This window comes from Medicago sativa, chromosome 5 (genome assembly GCF_051527215.1).
Source record: "Medicago sativa cultivar Bolivia chromosome 5, Bolivia_mono, whole genome shotgun sequence".
In the NCBI taxonomy this organism is placed as follows: domain Eukaryota; kingdom Viridiplantae; phylum Streptophyta; class Magnoliopsida; order Fabales; family Fabaceae; genus Medicago; species Medicago sativa.
Genome location: NC_140753.1, coordinates 72,956,883 through 72,972,268, shown reverse-complemented (window position 1 = coordinate 72,972,268; position 15,386 = coordinate 72,956,883). Strand labels below are relative to the sequence as shown.

Below are 15,386 nucleotides of genomic sequence, written 5' to 3'. Positions count from 1 at the left end.
TAGGCATGATATATTTTGAAATGGTTTCAACGTCTGAAATATATTAAACGCACAAGGTAATTTGAAAGAGAGAAAAAAAAGAGTTTGGGTTTATAACTAAAAAAGAAAATATCTATGACATTTTCTTAAAACGAAAATTGACAGTTGATTTCATATCATTTTCCACATGTTCAGGGTTTCAAAGTTATGTGAGGCCAATTATATTAAAGATATATATTTCATCTCATTTAAGTATAAGTTAGTCGTTCAAAATATAAGCAATTCTAATTTCGTCAAAAAAAAAATATAAGCAATTATAATTAATTTCTCTCTAATTATATTATTATTAAAATATTCTTATTCTATAATTAATTAGATTTTATTTTTAATAACTCTTATTTATCTGGTGGAACCAGTTCTCGTGAAGAATTATTTAGAGAATGTAATTTACTTAATGATTTCTTTAGAAAAATGGCCATATTTACCATTGAAAAATGTAAATACATTTTATTTCTTGATAGTAAAAATTATAGAGATATGTAAAATTTGCGGGTTTGGATTCCCTATCATCTTAACTAAGACTCCGAGAGAAAGACAATCTCTCTCATGTTTTCCCTCTATATTTCTCCACACTTTTCTATTTTGATAAAAAAAAAAAAAAACTCCTATTTTAGGCTAAAGTCACTTTAAAGATAGAGACTCCAAAGTTAAGGGTTCCTAATCCACAATTTGCATATATTTCATACAAGTTTATAATTTCAACAATTTTTTTAATACTCGTAATTTTCAATCCCCCACTAGATTTTATTAAAGCCATTTCATCCAGCACTAAGGTAATCGAACATAAGATTGAGCATAAATAATAGTGTCTGTAAACTTGAACTATTGCATGGTGATGATGCTTTCGAATATACTAGAGTGACTCGTAGTATTGAATTTTATCTCACACAACATTACACTCTCGATCTTTCAGGGTGTTGTTCAATAGTCGCACTACGGTCATACACGGCCATACACGTTATTCAAACAACTTTACTTTCCCCACACAAGGCGTACAAGAGAGAAGCAAAGAGAAAAATATTGTTACATCAGATAATGGTAAAAAGCACCAAACAGAAAGCAAATAAAACAATCACAAGCATAAAAGAGGATTGAGCCACCACATGTGGTAGTTAAAAGCAAAGTTGATGTATTTTGCCTCCAGTCACCCATTGCGTCTTAAAAAAATAGAGTTTTTTAAACACCGCCTTTTTGTTTTTGTTATAAACGAATAAATATATTAATGTTATTTTTTAAACCGATTATGTAATATATTGAGATAAAAATATTGAACAAATAAATTGATCTACATGTTAGTGGTTCAACATCACAAATATAGCATCCAAAACCAAATTAATTGCAGGAACATACTTAAATTCATGCTAACGTAATTGCTAGTTATAACGATAATGTAAAAAGTTTAGAGTATGATTTCTCACTCAACTTATTATAACGATAATGTTCCACCCCATTCCGTCCAAAAAGGAAGGGAGGTAAAATGTGAATAAGTATGGGAATGGAATGGAATAAAATAAAGCAGTACAAGATACTTCTCATAAAAAAGTAAATACAAAACTTTTAAATTCACTAAAAATAGACAATGGTTTCCTTCACCGTTACTCTTCAATTCAATGCATATTATAATCACGCAGTTAAAGAACAAAATAAGTCATTGCTATGATGTTGCTGCTTCTCATACTGCTGCTTTAAGCCTTTTGAAAATTGCTCGTAGTACTCTATTTGCTGCTCGAAAAATCAGAATAAATTCCGATATAAATTTCTAAAACTAATTTATCAGCAAAAAGGTATCAGATTTCATGCATGAAAGAAATTTAGAAGAATGATCCGTACCATTTTCGACACAGAGGGAGAGACTTTACTTAGTGCTACCTCAAAATGACATGTCTTGATGGTGCCACTAGTTTTCTCCGTTGAGGTCCGCTTCTCAATGAGAGCAGCCATCCCTGCTTCTTCCATCTTGAATAATGGACAAGAAAAATCAGCAAATCCACCAAAATGACTTCTTATAAACCTACCCCCATGGAACCGAACATAGGAAGTCGATACAAACTAAAATAGAGTAGAAACATACCAATGCAGCAAGATCCGCGCCACTAAAGTTTTCACAATCTTTCATTCTTGCAATGGCACTCAAATCCACGCTGGCATCAATACGCCTACCCTTTGCAAGAGTTTTCAATATTTTAACACGGTCGTCTGGGCTTGGAAGAGAAACATAATGAAGTTTACCAAATCTACCATGTCGTAAGAGAGCAGGGTCTATCGCCCCAGGCCTGCAAAACAAGAAATTGATTGAATGCACAACATGATATGAAGTAAAATAACTAAGCAGGGAAAAGAGATGAGGAACCAAAGAGGTACCTATTTGTTGCACCAATCACAAAAACATCTTTGCGCTGATCTGCACCTTCTAACTCAATCAGCAACTGCAATATCATACAATTACAGAGAGTAAGAAGTCAATATGACAATTTCTTTGAAAAAGAACACTAGAAAATGTTTTACCTGGGTCAACACTCCTTCGATAACCCGTCCCCCCTCTTCACCACGTGTTGCTGTCAAAGCATCCACCTGAAAATGGAAAAAGTATGAATTTGACATTGAAGCTACTGAGCGTGCAGTCATACAATTGTATGGTGCCCGATTATCATAGCACGTGCAGGAGCTGATGGAGGTTTACATCAGCATGCGAAACACAACAAATATAGCACAATGGCAATGCATGATAGAGTTTATCAGCATTATTGGGGAGGGAGAGCCACAAACCTCGTCAAAAAAAATTATACAAGGTGCACATGTCCTGGCACGACTAAATATTGTCCGGACTGCATGCTCACTTGCTCCAACAAATTTATTTAAAAGCTCAGGCCCCTAAAAAATTTGCAAAATTGTCAGAATACAATAAAATATCCTACAATATCTCTATATTATAGTAGCGCATCTTAGTTTATCATCTCAGATCAGTTTCTAATCTTACACTGTTAGGAGTGTCGATAATGTGCAGGGCACTAAGCCTTTGATACCTTTAAAAAAATCCATATGGATAACTTTAACAAAATCCAATTGAACTTGTTAAAAAATAATTAACAACCACTACTGCAGAAATGATTTTTTACATCAGTTGGAAATGATTTTTCACATCAGTTGGCAACCGATGTAAGGTGACATGATGTGGTAAATCCACATCCTTTCACATCGGGTTTCGACTGAGATGGGGCAACTTTGTAAATCAAAGCTAATGAGGAGAAAAAAGGTAAGCAAATTAAAGCAGACCTTAACATGAATGAAATTAGCTCCTGCCTCATTGGCAACAGCTTTGGCAATCAGTGTTTTACCACAGCCTGGAGGCCCATAAAGCAAAAGTCCTGTTTCAAGATTCTTCACAAACCCCTGAAATAAATAAATTCAGTAACACTCACAAGTGATCTTGTTTCTATATAACACAAAAATGAGCACATAGTGTAAACCAACTTTGCCAACTAGTTTGGCTAATGAATTTGAACAAATAAAAATGGGCAATACAAGAGTTGATCTAAGAAAAGGTGCTAAAATTGATTATGGTGCATGGAAAGGTATAAAAGTCGGCTTCACTATATGATGATTTATTTAACTATTTGTGCCCTTGTGTGTTTCCCTTCTAGTTGATGGTGGCTGTTGTCTCCTCACCAAGTCCTTTTAACTTGCTTCATCATTTTTTATTTCTTTTCAGATTCAGAAGCAGCTGAGTAGCAAGCTGCTAACATGCTCAAAGTTCTAGCATCGTCGCTCTTTTGTTTATGTATATGCAGCTAGTCGGGAATCTAGGAATATTTCACTTTGATTTGTACAAATGTTTAGATATGTCATTTTGAGATTCAGCCTAATGATGTATGTCTTTGGAAACATAGAAAATACAGAGGATACTCTGTCGAAATTTCAGCTAATATTATTTTGAATTAGGCTTGCCAGATTAGGACGTATTAGTTCGTGTGCATGTCACGGTTAGAATTTTTGGGTCGTGACAAAATTACCTTATAATCATCGGGATGTTTTATACGCCCTAGAATGTAGTGATTAAACAGTTCTCTTAAATGATCAAGCGCGCCAACATCTTCCAATTTAACATCAGGAATGGGAGAGAATCCTTCTCTTGCTAACGAAGGTTGTACCGTTTTGGCGGCTTCCTGTATAAAATAGATAAATGTGATTATAATTATGCATATACATATATATAAATAAATGTGCAAGTAAAATCTAAGACTACAATACATATCTTGTGCCAGCCAATGTTTTCTCATTTATAGAGAAATGAACTTTGTTAGAGAGAAGTGAAAGGATAAGATATCCTCTCAAAAACATGATAGCTTAACAAACATATGTAAAAAGGTGAAGCACCTCAAAATCAGACATTGTGATTGCACATTTCTCTAAATCATCTTGAGACAACAACAAAGGTGTCTTCCAGCGGTCTTCATCTGGCTCACTTGTGAGATCTTGAGATAATTTGCATTCCGTTTCATTAATTATCCTATTCATTGCCACAATGGCAGCCCCATTGGCAAGAGCTTCGAGATCAGCACCAACAAATCCTCGTGTAGATGTGGCGATTTTATGCAAATTAACTGAATGCTCGAGTTTCTGATTGCGAGTAACCACAGTAAGAATTTCCTCCCTAGCAGATTCATCAGGAATACCAACAGGAATCTCACAATCAAAACGACCAGACCTTCGCAGAGCTGGATCAATATCATCAGGCTTATTTGTTGCCCCAATGACAAGAACATGGCCTAGAGGTTTGTCGGAAGTCTCTGAATGATCGTTAGCTTCATCCATAGAAATCATTATCTGCGTGACAATTCTTATCTCAGACTGACGCTGTAAATTATCTCTTTTAGAAGCAATTGCATCAATCTCATCGATAAAGATAATTGACGGTGCAGTCCTTTTAGCTGTAGAGAAAAGCTCTCTAATATTATTTTCCGAGTCACCAGTGACTCCAGAAACCATTGCAGTAGCAGAAGTAGGATAGAAATTGTAACCTGTCTCAGAAGCTATAGCATGAGCTAGCCTAGTCTTTCCACAACCAGGTGGTCCATGCAACAAAATGCCACCTATTGGTTTCACTCCTAACACTTGACGTAACATAGGATTGAACATTGGTGCAAAAATCATCTTCAGTTTCTTAAATGTCTCTTTCATCCCACCCAACTCATTAAACATACGTCCTTTCTTTCTTCTCGCCTTTACATCATCATCATTCGTCTCTTTCAAGGAAACTAAAACAGAATTAGATGAGCTTCTTGTGATGTGCAAAGTTTCTTCCTTCTTTAGTAGTGATCCTTCTTCTTCTTCTTGTTGCTCTTCCATGTTCTTACGTCTCTTTCGAGAAGAAGATTCACTTTGATCCTCCAAGTCGTTATGAAGGGCATCATGAACTAAACCACTTAATGTTTGATTTTTTGTTCTGAGATATTCAGGATAAGTTGAGCGGAGATGCTTTTTTATTTCTTCGGCGCATGAATACCTTGATTTGCAGGATTCGACTCGAAGACGAACATTTTGTTGAAACCTTCCTCCTCCCCTTCTTCTTTTCATCTTGCGTGTAACAAGAGCCCCGGGGTTCTGAAATGGAGAACCGAAGGCTTACGAATAAGTATTATTAGGGTTTTCATCAGGCGTGCAACCCACGGAACAAAGGAGTATTTTTGTAACTTTGCAAATGGTAGACTCTCAAAGTCAAAACACAATACAGAATAATTAATATATGGGAAATCTTGTACCAAAAAAAAGGGAAATCAGTGCATTGGAAAAACCCTCATAATACATAATCATTGATAGCCTAACCTCGGACACTAGTTAAAGACCTTAAATGATAACTTTTTATGAAAGGTTGTGTAATTAATCAGTGCATTAGAAATTGAAAACATTAGAATGTTTAAAAAGTAATTACTTAATTTAGAATGTTTAAAGAGTTCTCAAATGACACTCATTAACACAACTCTTAATCTAATTCATAGATAATTTAAGGAAAATGCTAAAGAGTTTTCTTGATGCATTGATTTAGAGGATACAAATACTCCCTCCGTCGCTATATGTAACCACCCTTTGTCTCTAATAAAAGGGTGCTTATATATAGGGACGGAGGAAGTAGAAATTTTGTGTTGGAAATAGAGAAAAGTGATTAATTTAACTTTTTAAAAGTCAAAATGTTGTTGAATCCAATGCAAACATAATAATTTTGGTTTCTTTAACAAGTGCTCTAGCATAACCCATATATAAGTGTCTTGCTAAGTACTCCCTCCATTTTTAATTATAAGCAAATTTGATTTTTTAGGTTTATTCAATTAATGATGTATGTGGTTCATATTATGGATCACATACATCATTAATTAAATGAACCTAAAGTTAAATTTGCTTATAATTAGCAACGGAGGGAGTAATAATCATCAAATAAACACATAAAGTCATAAAAACAAATACTATCAATAAAGTATTATCAACAATTTATTCAACATCTTTTGATGGCTCCAAATGTCACTGCAAAAAGAAATGAATGAGAAATGTTAATGAAATATTGATGAATTAAATTTAGATTTGTGATATATTGAATACAAATGATTTTTTTTACAAATGTTAATAACAATATTATTTATACCTACGATATAAATAAAAACATAAATTTAATACTCATAGTCTGTCATATAGAATACAAAACTTTGGACTTAAACCAAATATACCTATGGCCATGTCCTTCTTCATAAGACCCTACATCCAACTCTAAACACCTAGATTTAATCGATCTTAAAAATGTCAGCGTGATATCCGTAATATCCATGTGCAAGAGATAGATTTTTAGGGTTTATTTAATTATTCCACCTGTGTAATGTTGTGAATTTACTATTGACTATGTGGGGTTGAAACAAAGCAAATGATGACACATGTCACACTTGATAATCAATTTTTATTTTTTTTCACAAAAAAATGAGTCTCTTAATTGATTATAACAATTGGGGGCTATCGGATATTGTTGGCTAGTTGGGGATATGATACGAAACATTTTAGGCTTTGGAATAAAATTGATGGGATAGACGAAATGCTTGTTCAAGTTGATAAGGATGATGTTGTTGGTGATATTGCCATGTACATTATTGTAAATAAGGTTGATGGACATTTTTTATGTTAAGCACAATCTCCTCGGCAATGTTGTGAAAATGATTGAACCTCGACTTAAAAAGTGATTGAACCGATCTTAAAAGTATCAGGGTGAGTTAACTCACGTTGAAAAATGCCGAGCGTGAGTTAACTCACGTTGAATTAAGGGAATGAGCATAAACGAAAGGGAGAAGAGCAATTTTGGATATGTAATTGCTACACGGACTCTTTAGTTTTGTTCAAATCAAATTGTATAACTCCCGATCACACAAAATTTATTGAGAGATACAATCTGACAGACTTTTTTTTTTCTTCATCAGATTGTATTTTTTCGATCAACTTATTGCAGAGGTTGAGTAATTCACATGACACATAGAGCAATTGTCTTATTGATAAGGTTGTACCTACACATGTGCAAAATTAAACGCAATCTCATTTGCACATACACATTCTAAGTTTCTATGATTAATCTCTGCAGGAGAGGTCATTAGAGTCCACAAAACTAGAAACTTAAGTTTTTTTTAAAGGTGAAACTTGAACTATATAATAATGGAATATATGTACCCAAGTTTCATATACCTATTTGAAATTTGAAAAGTCATTAAGGAAATGAAACAAGCACATGCATTACACAGTTGTAACTCTTTTCCTCTATACAAGAGGCCACATTTGGCCAAAACAAAATCCTTTGGCATTTACGTTAATTTCACTTTTTGAGTGCATATTTGCTATAATATCATTATCCATGTCATATAAAATGTGCATGTGACCATAAAGCTCAAGCGTGTGTGCAAACTCATAGCACCACATGTTGAATGTGGTGTGCAACAAGAAGCCATGAGCTTTGCTCAGGTTATGGACCATCTCTGTCCATCATGTCAAATTGTATGGTAGAAACCTCACCAGCTCAGCCATTACCTCCTTTGCACACTTAAAAATGTTTTAGCTCTAACAAGAAAACAAAACCAAAAGTGCCTTAATTGTGGTAGAGAAAGCAAATAAAGCAAACATGCCTTTCTGACAATCTTGAATATGTTAAACCTGCCCCATATATGGTATTAGAATAATAATTATACATTTACTGCAATAGTAGTACAGCTTATAAAAATTTGATTACAACAATAAAATAAGATTGAACTTGTTCTAAGTTCATTCAAATGATAGTTGCAATGACATTTAATATGTTGAGACGTGGCCTCGAATTTGCAATTTTGCACAATTAACTTGTGGAATTCTCTTCACTAGATTATTTGGATGTCTCAGCTATGCAAATAATACATGAAAATACAATGTGTGACATGATAAAAAATTTAGAGACGAAACATAAGCTGCCCTATTTAAAAAGTGAATAATTTCATTGGCTTGTCTTCGAGTAAATTTCATATTAAAGTTTGAGAAATTGAAGGTTAACCTAAAACATTCAATAATATAACTAATTTATGTACGGTGGATCTCGACCGAAGATCAAATGACTCGTGTTTCAACTAATTTGTACAATCATATCTTCATTAGACAGGTTTTTTTTTTTTTTTTTTAGGAAATATCTTCATTTGACAGTTGAAATTAAACAACTGTGCAATTACATAAATTCCTTCATTTGTTTTTACTGCAGTAAATTTGAGTAAACGTTTTAGTCTATAAATAAGGTGGTTTTGAAGACTCATGACTTCATCTTGAGTCAACATACTTACTTCACATTACAGCCAAATTTAACACTCTTTATTCTTTAGAACATTTTTGTGCTACAATGGTGGTCCTAAGTTCCATAGAATCAAATCTTCTCATGAGAAACATGGGAAGTGACTTAGCTGCAACTCAATTCAGCAACTGTTGCACTCAGAGGAAGAGTGAAGGAGATGACGATGATGGCGATATCGATATAGCACCTGCAGCATAGTTGATTTAGCACCCAGAAGAACACATGAGGTGAGAAATGAAGAGTTATATCTAGCAGCACCTGAGTTGTGCTGCATTTGTAGAATAAGAAATGGGGGTATTTATATAAAAATTAATCTATGTAAGCTTCTATCATGTCTGTATTTGTACTGAAATTTATATTACTATAATAGGTAGTACTGCTTTATTTTATGGCATAATTCTATAGAGTAAACAAGGTTTATTAATTATTAGTTCCTTTCTCTCTCTGGCTTCTATTTTTTTTTTCTGGCCTTTTGGCTTAAATTCTTCAATTTTTGGAAACTTAAAAAGTTCTTATGTTAAGCCCAGATCAATGAATCTACAAAACCCTTCAAATTGTATTTGATTCAATCCGGGTATATCTAAGCATCAAAACATATTTCAGTAATAATTTTTTAGCTAGCAACATTTATAATGTCAGATAAGTATACTACAAATTAAGCAAGGTCCTCACATCACATGAGAGAATTGCAGCTTTCCAACTAAATTAACAAATGACTTAGTAAAATTTACATTATTAAAAACAGCTTATTTTGGTATGTTCTTAATTAAAAAGCTGTTGGAACAAGTGTACCTCAAGGCGTCCTAAAGCTAATTACGGATTAGGAAATTCAAGGCGTTACTTGAGACAAAGGTTAACTAACTCCCAATTGAGAGACTTTGTGACTTTCATAATTTGTGATGAGAATTTCTCTTCTTTCCTTACCTCAATTCCTCTCTCTTCTCGGTTACTTTCTACAACTTGTTTTATTGAAAGCATAATGTGAAAAAATTCCAAAAAAAATAACATCTAACAAAGAAAAGTTAGTATACACATATGAAAGCCCGGATACGTTGTACGGGTGCAGATACGATATGATACGGATACGCAAAAAATTTAAATTTAAAATACGATACGGCTAATATAAGTTAATAAATTTTTTATACTAAAACTTATATGCATGTAAAATACTTGGAAAAAAGTATTGATTACTCTTCATTACTATATAATCGGAAAAGTCACAATTTACAACAAATAATACATGTGATAAAATAAAAAAATGTGAAGTTTTCGTATAAATTATATTCTATTTTCATTCATATACTAACATATCAACAAATGCATGAATAAAAGAAATCAAAACAAAGTTTGATTAATGTTGAATCTTATACATCTCCATTGAATTTTCACAACATAGTCAAACTTTTTTACCCTTCATTTTTTTTCCGAGCATACGTATCTGTGAATTATCTTATAAGTATATGTGTGTAATTATCGAGTATCTTATAAATGTCTGATAAAATATATATTTTAATTTAAAATAATTAATTCTAATACTCGTAGAAACGTATCCACAAGTATCCGCAAAGTATCGATATCCGATATGGATACTTCTCCATATTTAAAGTATTCAGGATTCATAAGAATACACAATTGAAATAAAATATATAATATTATATTGAAAAGATAAAATAAAACTTATTTATAAATAAAAACATTCTATGCAAGTATGAAACATGCTATGAGAGACTGGTTATTATTTTGTGATTTAAGAAGTTTGACTTTTTATCTTGAAGCAAATATCAACTAACCATAATTTGTAGAAATCAACGAAGCTTGCCTTTTGCATCATCCACCATGTGGTGGACTGTATGCATAGACTATCTTGGAGCATATATCAATTTGACATTTTGCCAAAAAACGATTACATATAATATTTGACTATTTTTTGACAAATAAAAACTAGGGTTAATTATGTTTCTAGTCCCTATAAAATAGCGATCTTGTAAGTTTAGCCCCTACTTAATTTTAATAGTATTTTTAGTCCCTAATTTTGTTTTTCTGCATTGAGTATTAGTCCCTATACTCAATTCAAATTTGTTTAATTTATGCTTAAACTCTTAAATTTTTGAACAATTTTTTGCAGACATGTTTAGAACATTATTAAAAGTTCGTCCGCAAAAAATTATCGCAAAATTTGATTTCTACATCCAGATTTTATTACTTTTTATCTTTAACTTTTGTCGTTTTAAAAAATTCATATTTAATTCATTTCATGTCAGAAAATTCTAAATTTTAGTACACGAACCTTTCATAGTGTTCTAATCTTGTCTCAAAAAAATCGTTCAAAAATTTAAGAGTTTAAGGATAATTAATCAAACTTTGTTTTAGCAGGGACTAAAATTATAAGTAAATTTTTTTTTATAGGGACTAAAAATGCTATTAAAATTAAGTAGGGACTAAACTTACAATGTCGCTATTTTATAGGGACTAGAAACATAATTAACCCTAAAAACTATTTGACTTTGAGAGGTTTGAATTTCTATAATATTTATGATAAAGTAAGAGGGGATTTATGATTGAGTCCTCTTTTTTTTTTTTGAAGAAATGATTGAGTCCTCTTGTTAAAGGAAGTTTTCATGTTTAATTTTCCTTGCCTGAGGCATGAGCAATGCTAGTGACGCATTTTTTTTTATATAGTTCCCTCTCGGATCATGTCGAACACTAAAATTAAACACTTCTTAGAATTTTAGTTTGGCATAGTGTGACTTGCATGTCATAATAGTTTAAGGTTATCATCAATAACACATAACATACATTCCTTCAAAAAAAATAAAATAACACATAACATACATGAACACATTATCATCATTAAGCTTCAAAACTATATAAAATTCTAAGAGGTATTAAATGTGGAACACTAAATTGCATTAATAACTAGCTGAGGTTGAATTGAATTGCATTAGAAGATCCAAGTAATGTCTAATGATATTTGTTATTTTTTTAAAGAATGTCTGATGATATTTGTTGATGAGTTAGTTCATTTAAAAGATCCCAAGCCGCAGTATGAGCTTAGTGTTGTTTGTCGATGATGTTTTTTTTTTTTTTTTTTTTGAGCAAAGGCAATATTAATTCATTTCATTCATAATCAACGAATACAAAGTAGTTGGTACATAATTGAAGATATGGGGGCTAGGATGAGATAAGGATGCTCTGGCTATGCAATGAGCAACCTTATTAGCTTGCCTCCGAACATGCGACACTACAAAGTCGGGTCTATTGAGTAAGAGACTTCTACATTGAAAGACAAGGTCTCCAAATTCATTTAGGGGAACCTTTGTCGAACAAATAGCATCTGATAGAGATTTGCAATCCGTTTCAAACAATACACCGTGCATTCCGTTTGATATGGCCACTTTGATAGCTTCCAATAAGCCTATGGTTTCAGCTTCTAGGACTGTGGCTGATGAGTGAAAATAATCTGATTTTCCAAGCAAAAATAGTCCTGTAAAGTCTCTAAAACACATACCGTATCCCATGATGGCGTTATTGTTGAAAGCAGCGGCGTCCACATTACATTTAACCATACCGGCTGGGGGTTTGCTCCAATTATGATAGGCTTCAGCTTCATGTAATGGTAACTTTGCTCTTTGCATGAAACTCCACTCATTAAGTGTGTCTTTCGCTCGAGTAACAATGGTGGTCGGTGTCGTGTCAGAAGCTTCCCAAAGTTTTGTGTTCCGACTCTTCCATAGACTCCAAAGAGTCATTGCAACTAATATTTGTTGTTGTGATTGTAACCTGTTAAATAATTCAAAAAGCATAGCAGTGAAATCATTAGCATTTTGAAGCAGTTCATGTACAATGCTATGGATCCCTATCAATTCCCAACAACTAGTTTGTCGATGATGTTATTGATAAATGTTTTTGTATGTCATGTAAATTAATGAATGGTGACATGTTGCGGGGAAGGTGTTGTGATAGAATTGGAGGATACGACTACAACTCTTAATTGCAAATGTGGTAGGCATTATGGAAGAGTAGAGTGAAATATTTATTCCTTAATAAGTGTAAGAGCGGAAAAGAGAGAGATTAAGAAAAAAGAGAGATAAACAAAGAAACAAAATTAGGTGGTTAAATTTGGAGAAAGAAGGTGGTTAATCGCTCTTTGATAAGTTATTGGAGTGATAGTTTGTCATGTGACAAGTTTTAAATCTTAATGTCATCTATTTAATTTTTCTTGAAGTTAGATAGAAAATATTTAAAGAATTTGGTATGTTTTGAAGTTAAGTTTTGGTTGCTTTTTGTAATTAACAACATTTTAAATTTGGGATGTGGTACCGGTGGAACTTGGTTATTCAAAAAAATGTAAATAAACCATAAAATATAAGGGGTCTACACACAAAAATAAAATAAAATCAAAAAGCACAAAAATTGGTCTCTTCGGAAAAAAAAGTAGAAAAAGAAAAATAAATAGTTCTACTCGTACTCATCTTATTTTGGTACAAGGAAACTATTTAATTGCAATTTGTATGGTTAATCTAACTTCAAGTTGTTTTGTTAGTCTACTTTCTCAAATATATCCCTCTTTAAAATAAGTCGCGTTACAACCCTAAAAGACCTCTAAAGTGTGTAAATAATATGATCTTGAATGTCTGTTTAGAATTGTTTTAAATTCATAGCAAGGTACGTTCACATGACAAAAGTAACAAATGTCGTGACCAACCCTACTGACTTTAGGAGGTACATACATGTATCTTAAAAAAGAGTGTGGCTGGAAGTATGAACTACCTTCTCTAAGTTTGTCCCGTTGTGTAAGTAGTAAGTTAGTCACACCTGATAATGAAATGGATGATGATATGAGCAACCTCTTCAGAATGGTATGTTCTTTGAAAAAATAAGTAAAATTTAAGATTTATTTTCTTTTTGTTACTTGAGGGCAAGGCGACAAGCAACAATTTAAGTTTGGGGTTGTGATGACAGGTCAACTTACGTTATTTTCAGCATATTTTTCAGTCAATTTAGTATGATTTGACCCAAAATAGAGGAGTTTTAGAACAATTGTCTACGATTTAAGGGATATTTTGTAATGTTTACATATTGAGTTATGTAATTCTAGTTTCCCCCTAAACCAAACAATTCTTTGTTGTTTTTGATTTTATTCATTGCAAAATCGTGTAATTCGGCAAATCAAAGCACCTCATGAAGAATTGGGAAGACAATCGATGAATATTCAAAAGGCCTCATAAGACATTACAAGTTGAGGAAATTCTATCTCAAGTACCAAGACACGTGTAATGGAAGAAAGTACTCAAAAAGACGAAGAAAAGACAAAAAATGCACTGAAAACAGGTGTCGTGCGCCCCTGGGGTGTGAGCGGAATTCTAGCTACCCGCGGCAAGCTAACAAGAGAAGGAGTATGAAAATGAGATTCATATGTCGAAACACCTTTTTGAGCTTGATGTCAATCAATAGCTTTATCCTTTCCTTCATGAGAAAAAAATTGAACCAACTTCTCCCAAATGTTGATCCTTGATCCATTCGAAACTCCATGACCACGAAATAGTTGAGTGCCTACGATTATTATGACATGAATTTGCCTTTTTTATTGAACTTTACACGAAACACCATCACCGTGTCGTTGAATCACTTGAATAGGTGGATCTGATTCCCCAAAACTCAAAGGTGTCATTTGAATCAGCTATCTCATGAACATGGATAAATGTAGAACCATGTGCTAATGAACCTTGAGGCTAGTAGTCAGAATGTTGAATGGTAGCTGAGACATGGGATTGTTTATGTGTGTCCCCTATAATCTCATTAGTGTTGCTAGCTAGTATCGCTACTAGAACTTGTGCTGCCAAGGTCTCCCAGTCATTCTTGAGATCATGAACAAGGGCATTTGTAATAGGAACATTATTAACAAAATCAGAATTAGGTTCAGACCAAGCACAAACCTCTGTAAAAAAAACTCATTAATATTTTTTTTATGCCATGATAAACAAATAACATGTTTGCTTTCCCATAGCAAAAAAGAACTACATCGCCCCCCCCCCCCCCCCCCCCCAACATAACACCCCAACATTTTTGAAACCTGCGTCGTGAATTTTTTGCTGGACAATAAAAATATTTTCTCCAGTGAGCACCCTTGCAACAATACCTTCACTTGCCCAAACAACATCTTCTTTATCGGAATAGAACTTACGCGAACATCCACACCTAATTTCACATCAGATGTGACTCCCTCATACTTATTCCCTTTCCCTTTAATCATACCGGCGTAAGAAACCTCTCAATTATCTACAGCTAACCTTCTTTTTTTCCCTCTCCTCCTAGCCACAACGGGCGCTCAACTTAACCTTCGCCAACTCCAGTTTTCTTGCAAGTCCCGACTCTCCCTTTCCAAGCTCTTTTTTTTCTCTTTCTATGATTTTTTTCGATCAACTCTTTCCTTTAACATGTATATTAAAAAAATACTCCTTCCTTTAATGTTGTCTAATAAATTTTTTTGGTCAAAATGTTGTTAATAATTTATCGT

At 33.2% G+C, this 15,386-nt stretch overlaps 1 protein-coding gene across 1 annotated transcript; it reads right to left on the bottom strand.

Annotated features, from left to right (window-relative positions):
• Nucleotides 1–1,419: 1,419 nt before the first annotated feature.
• LOC146924765 (cell division control protein 48 homolog C-like) lies at nucleotides 1,420–5,636 on the bottom strand. Its single transcript, XM_085709723.1, has 9 exons — nucleotides 4,414–5,636; nucleotides 4,050–4,202; nucleotides 3,313–3,429; nucleotides 2,806–2,910; nucleotides 2,545–2,610; nucleotides 2,401–2,465; nucleotides 2,111–2,312; nucleotides 1,870–1,995; nucleotides 1,420–1,761 (listed from the first exon to the last, which is right to left on the bottom strand). Exons 1-9 carry the CDS (start codon nucleotides 5,611–5,613, stop codon nucleotides 1,663–1,665), a joined length of 2,133 nt encoding a protein of 710 aa, XP_085565849.1. The 5' UTR covers nucleotides 5,614–5,636; the 3' UTR covers nucleotides 1,420–1,662.
• Between the last annotated feature and the right edge of the window lie 9,750 nt (nucleotides 5,637–15,386).

Bases quoted from the DNA above. Each gene is read 5' to 3' on its own strand.
- LOC146924765 (XM_085709723.1), bottom strand. From the start codon at position 5,613: ATGAAAAGAAGAAGGGGAGGAGGAAGGTTTCAACAAAATGTTCGTCTT. The intron at 3,430-4,049 runs GTAATTTTGTCA...TATTTATTTCAG, and splicing joins AACATCCCGATGATTATAAG to GGGTTTGTGAAGAATCTTGA. The intron at 1,762-1,869 runs GTACGGATCATT...TTTTTCGAGCAG, and splicing joins CTCCCTCTGTGTCGAAAATG to CAAATAGAGTACTACGAGCA.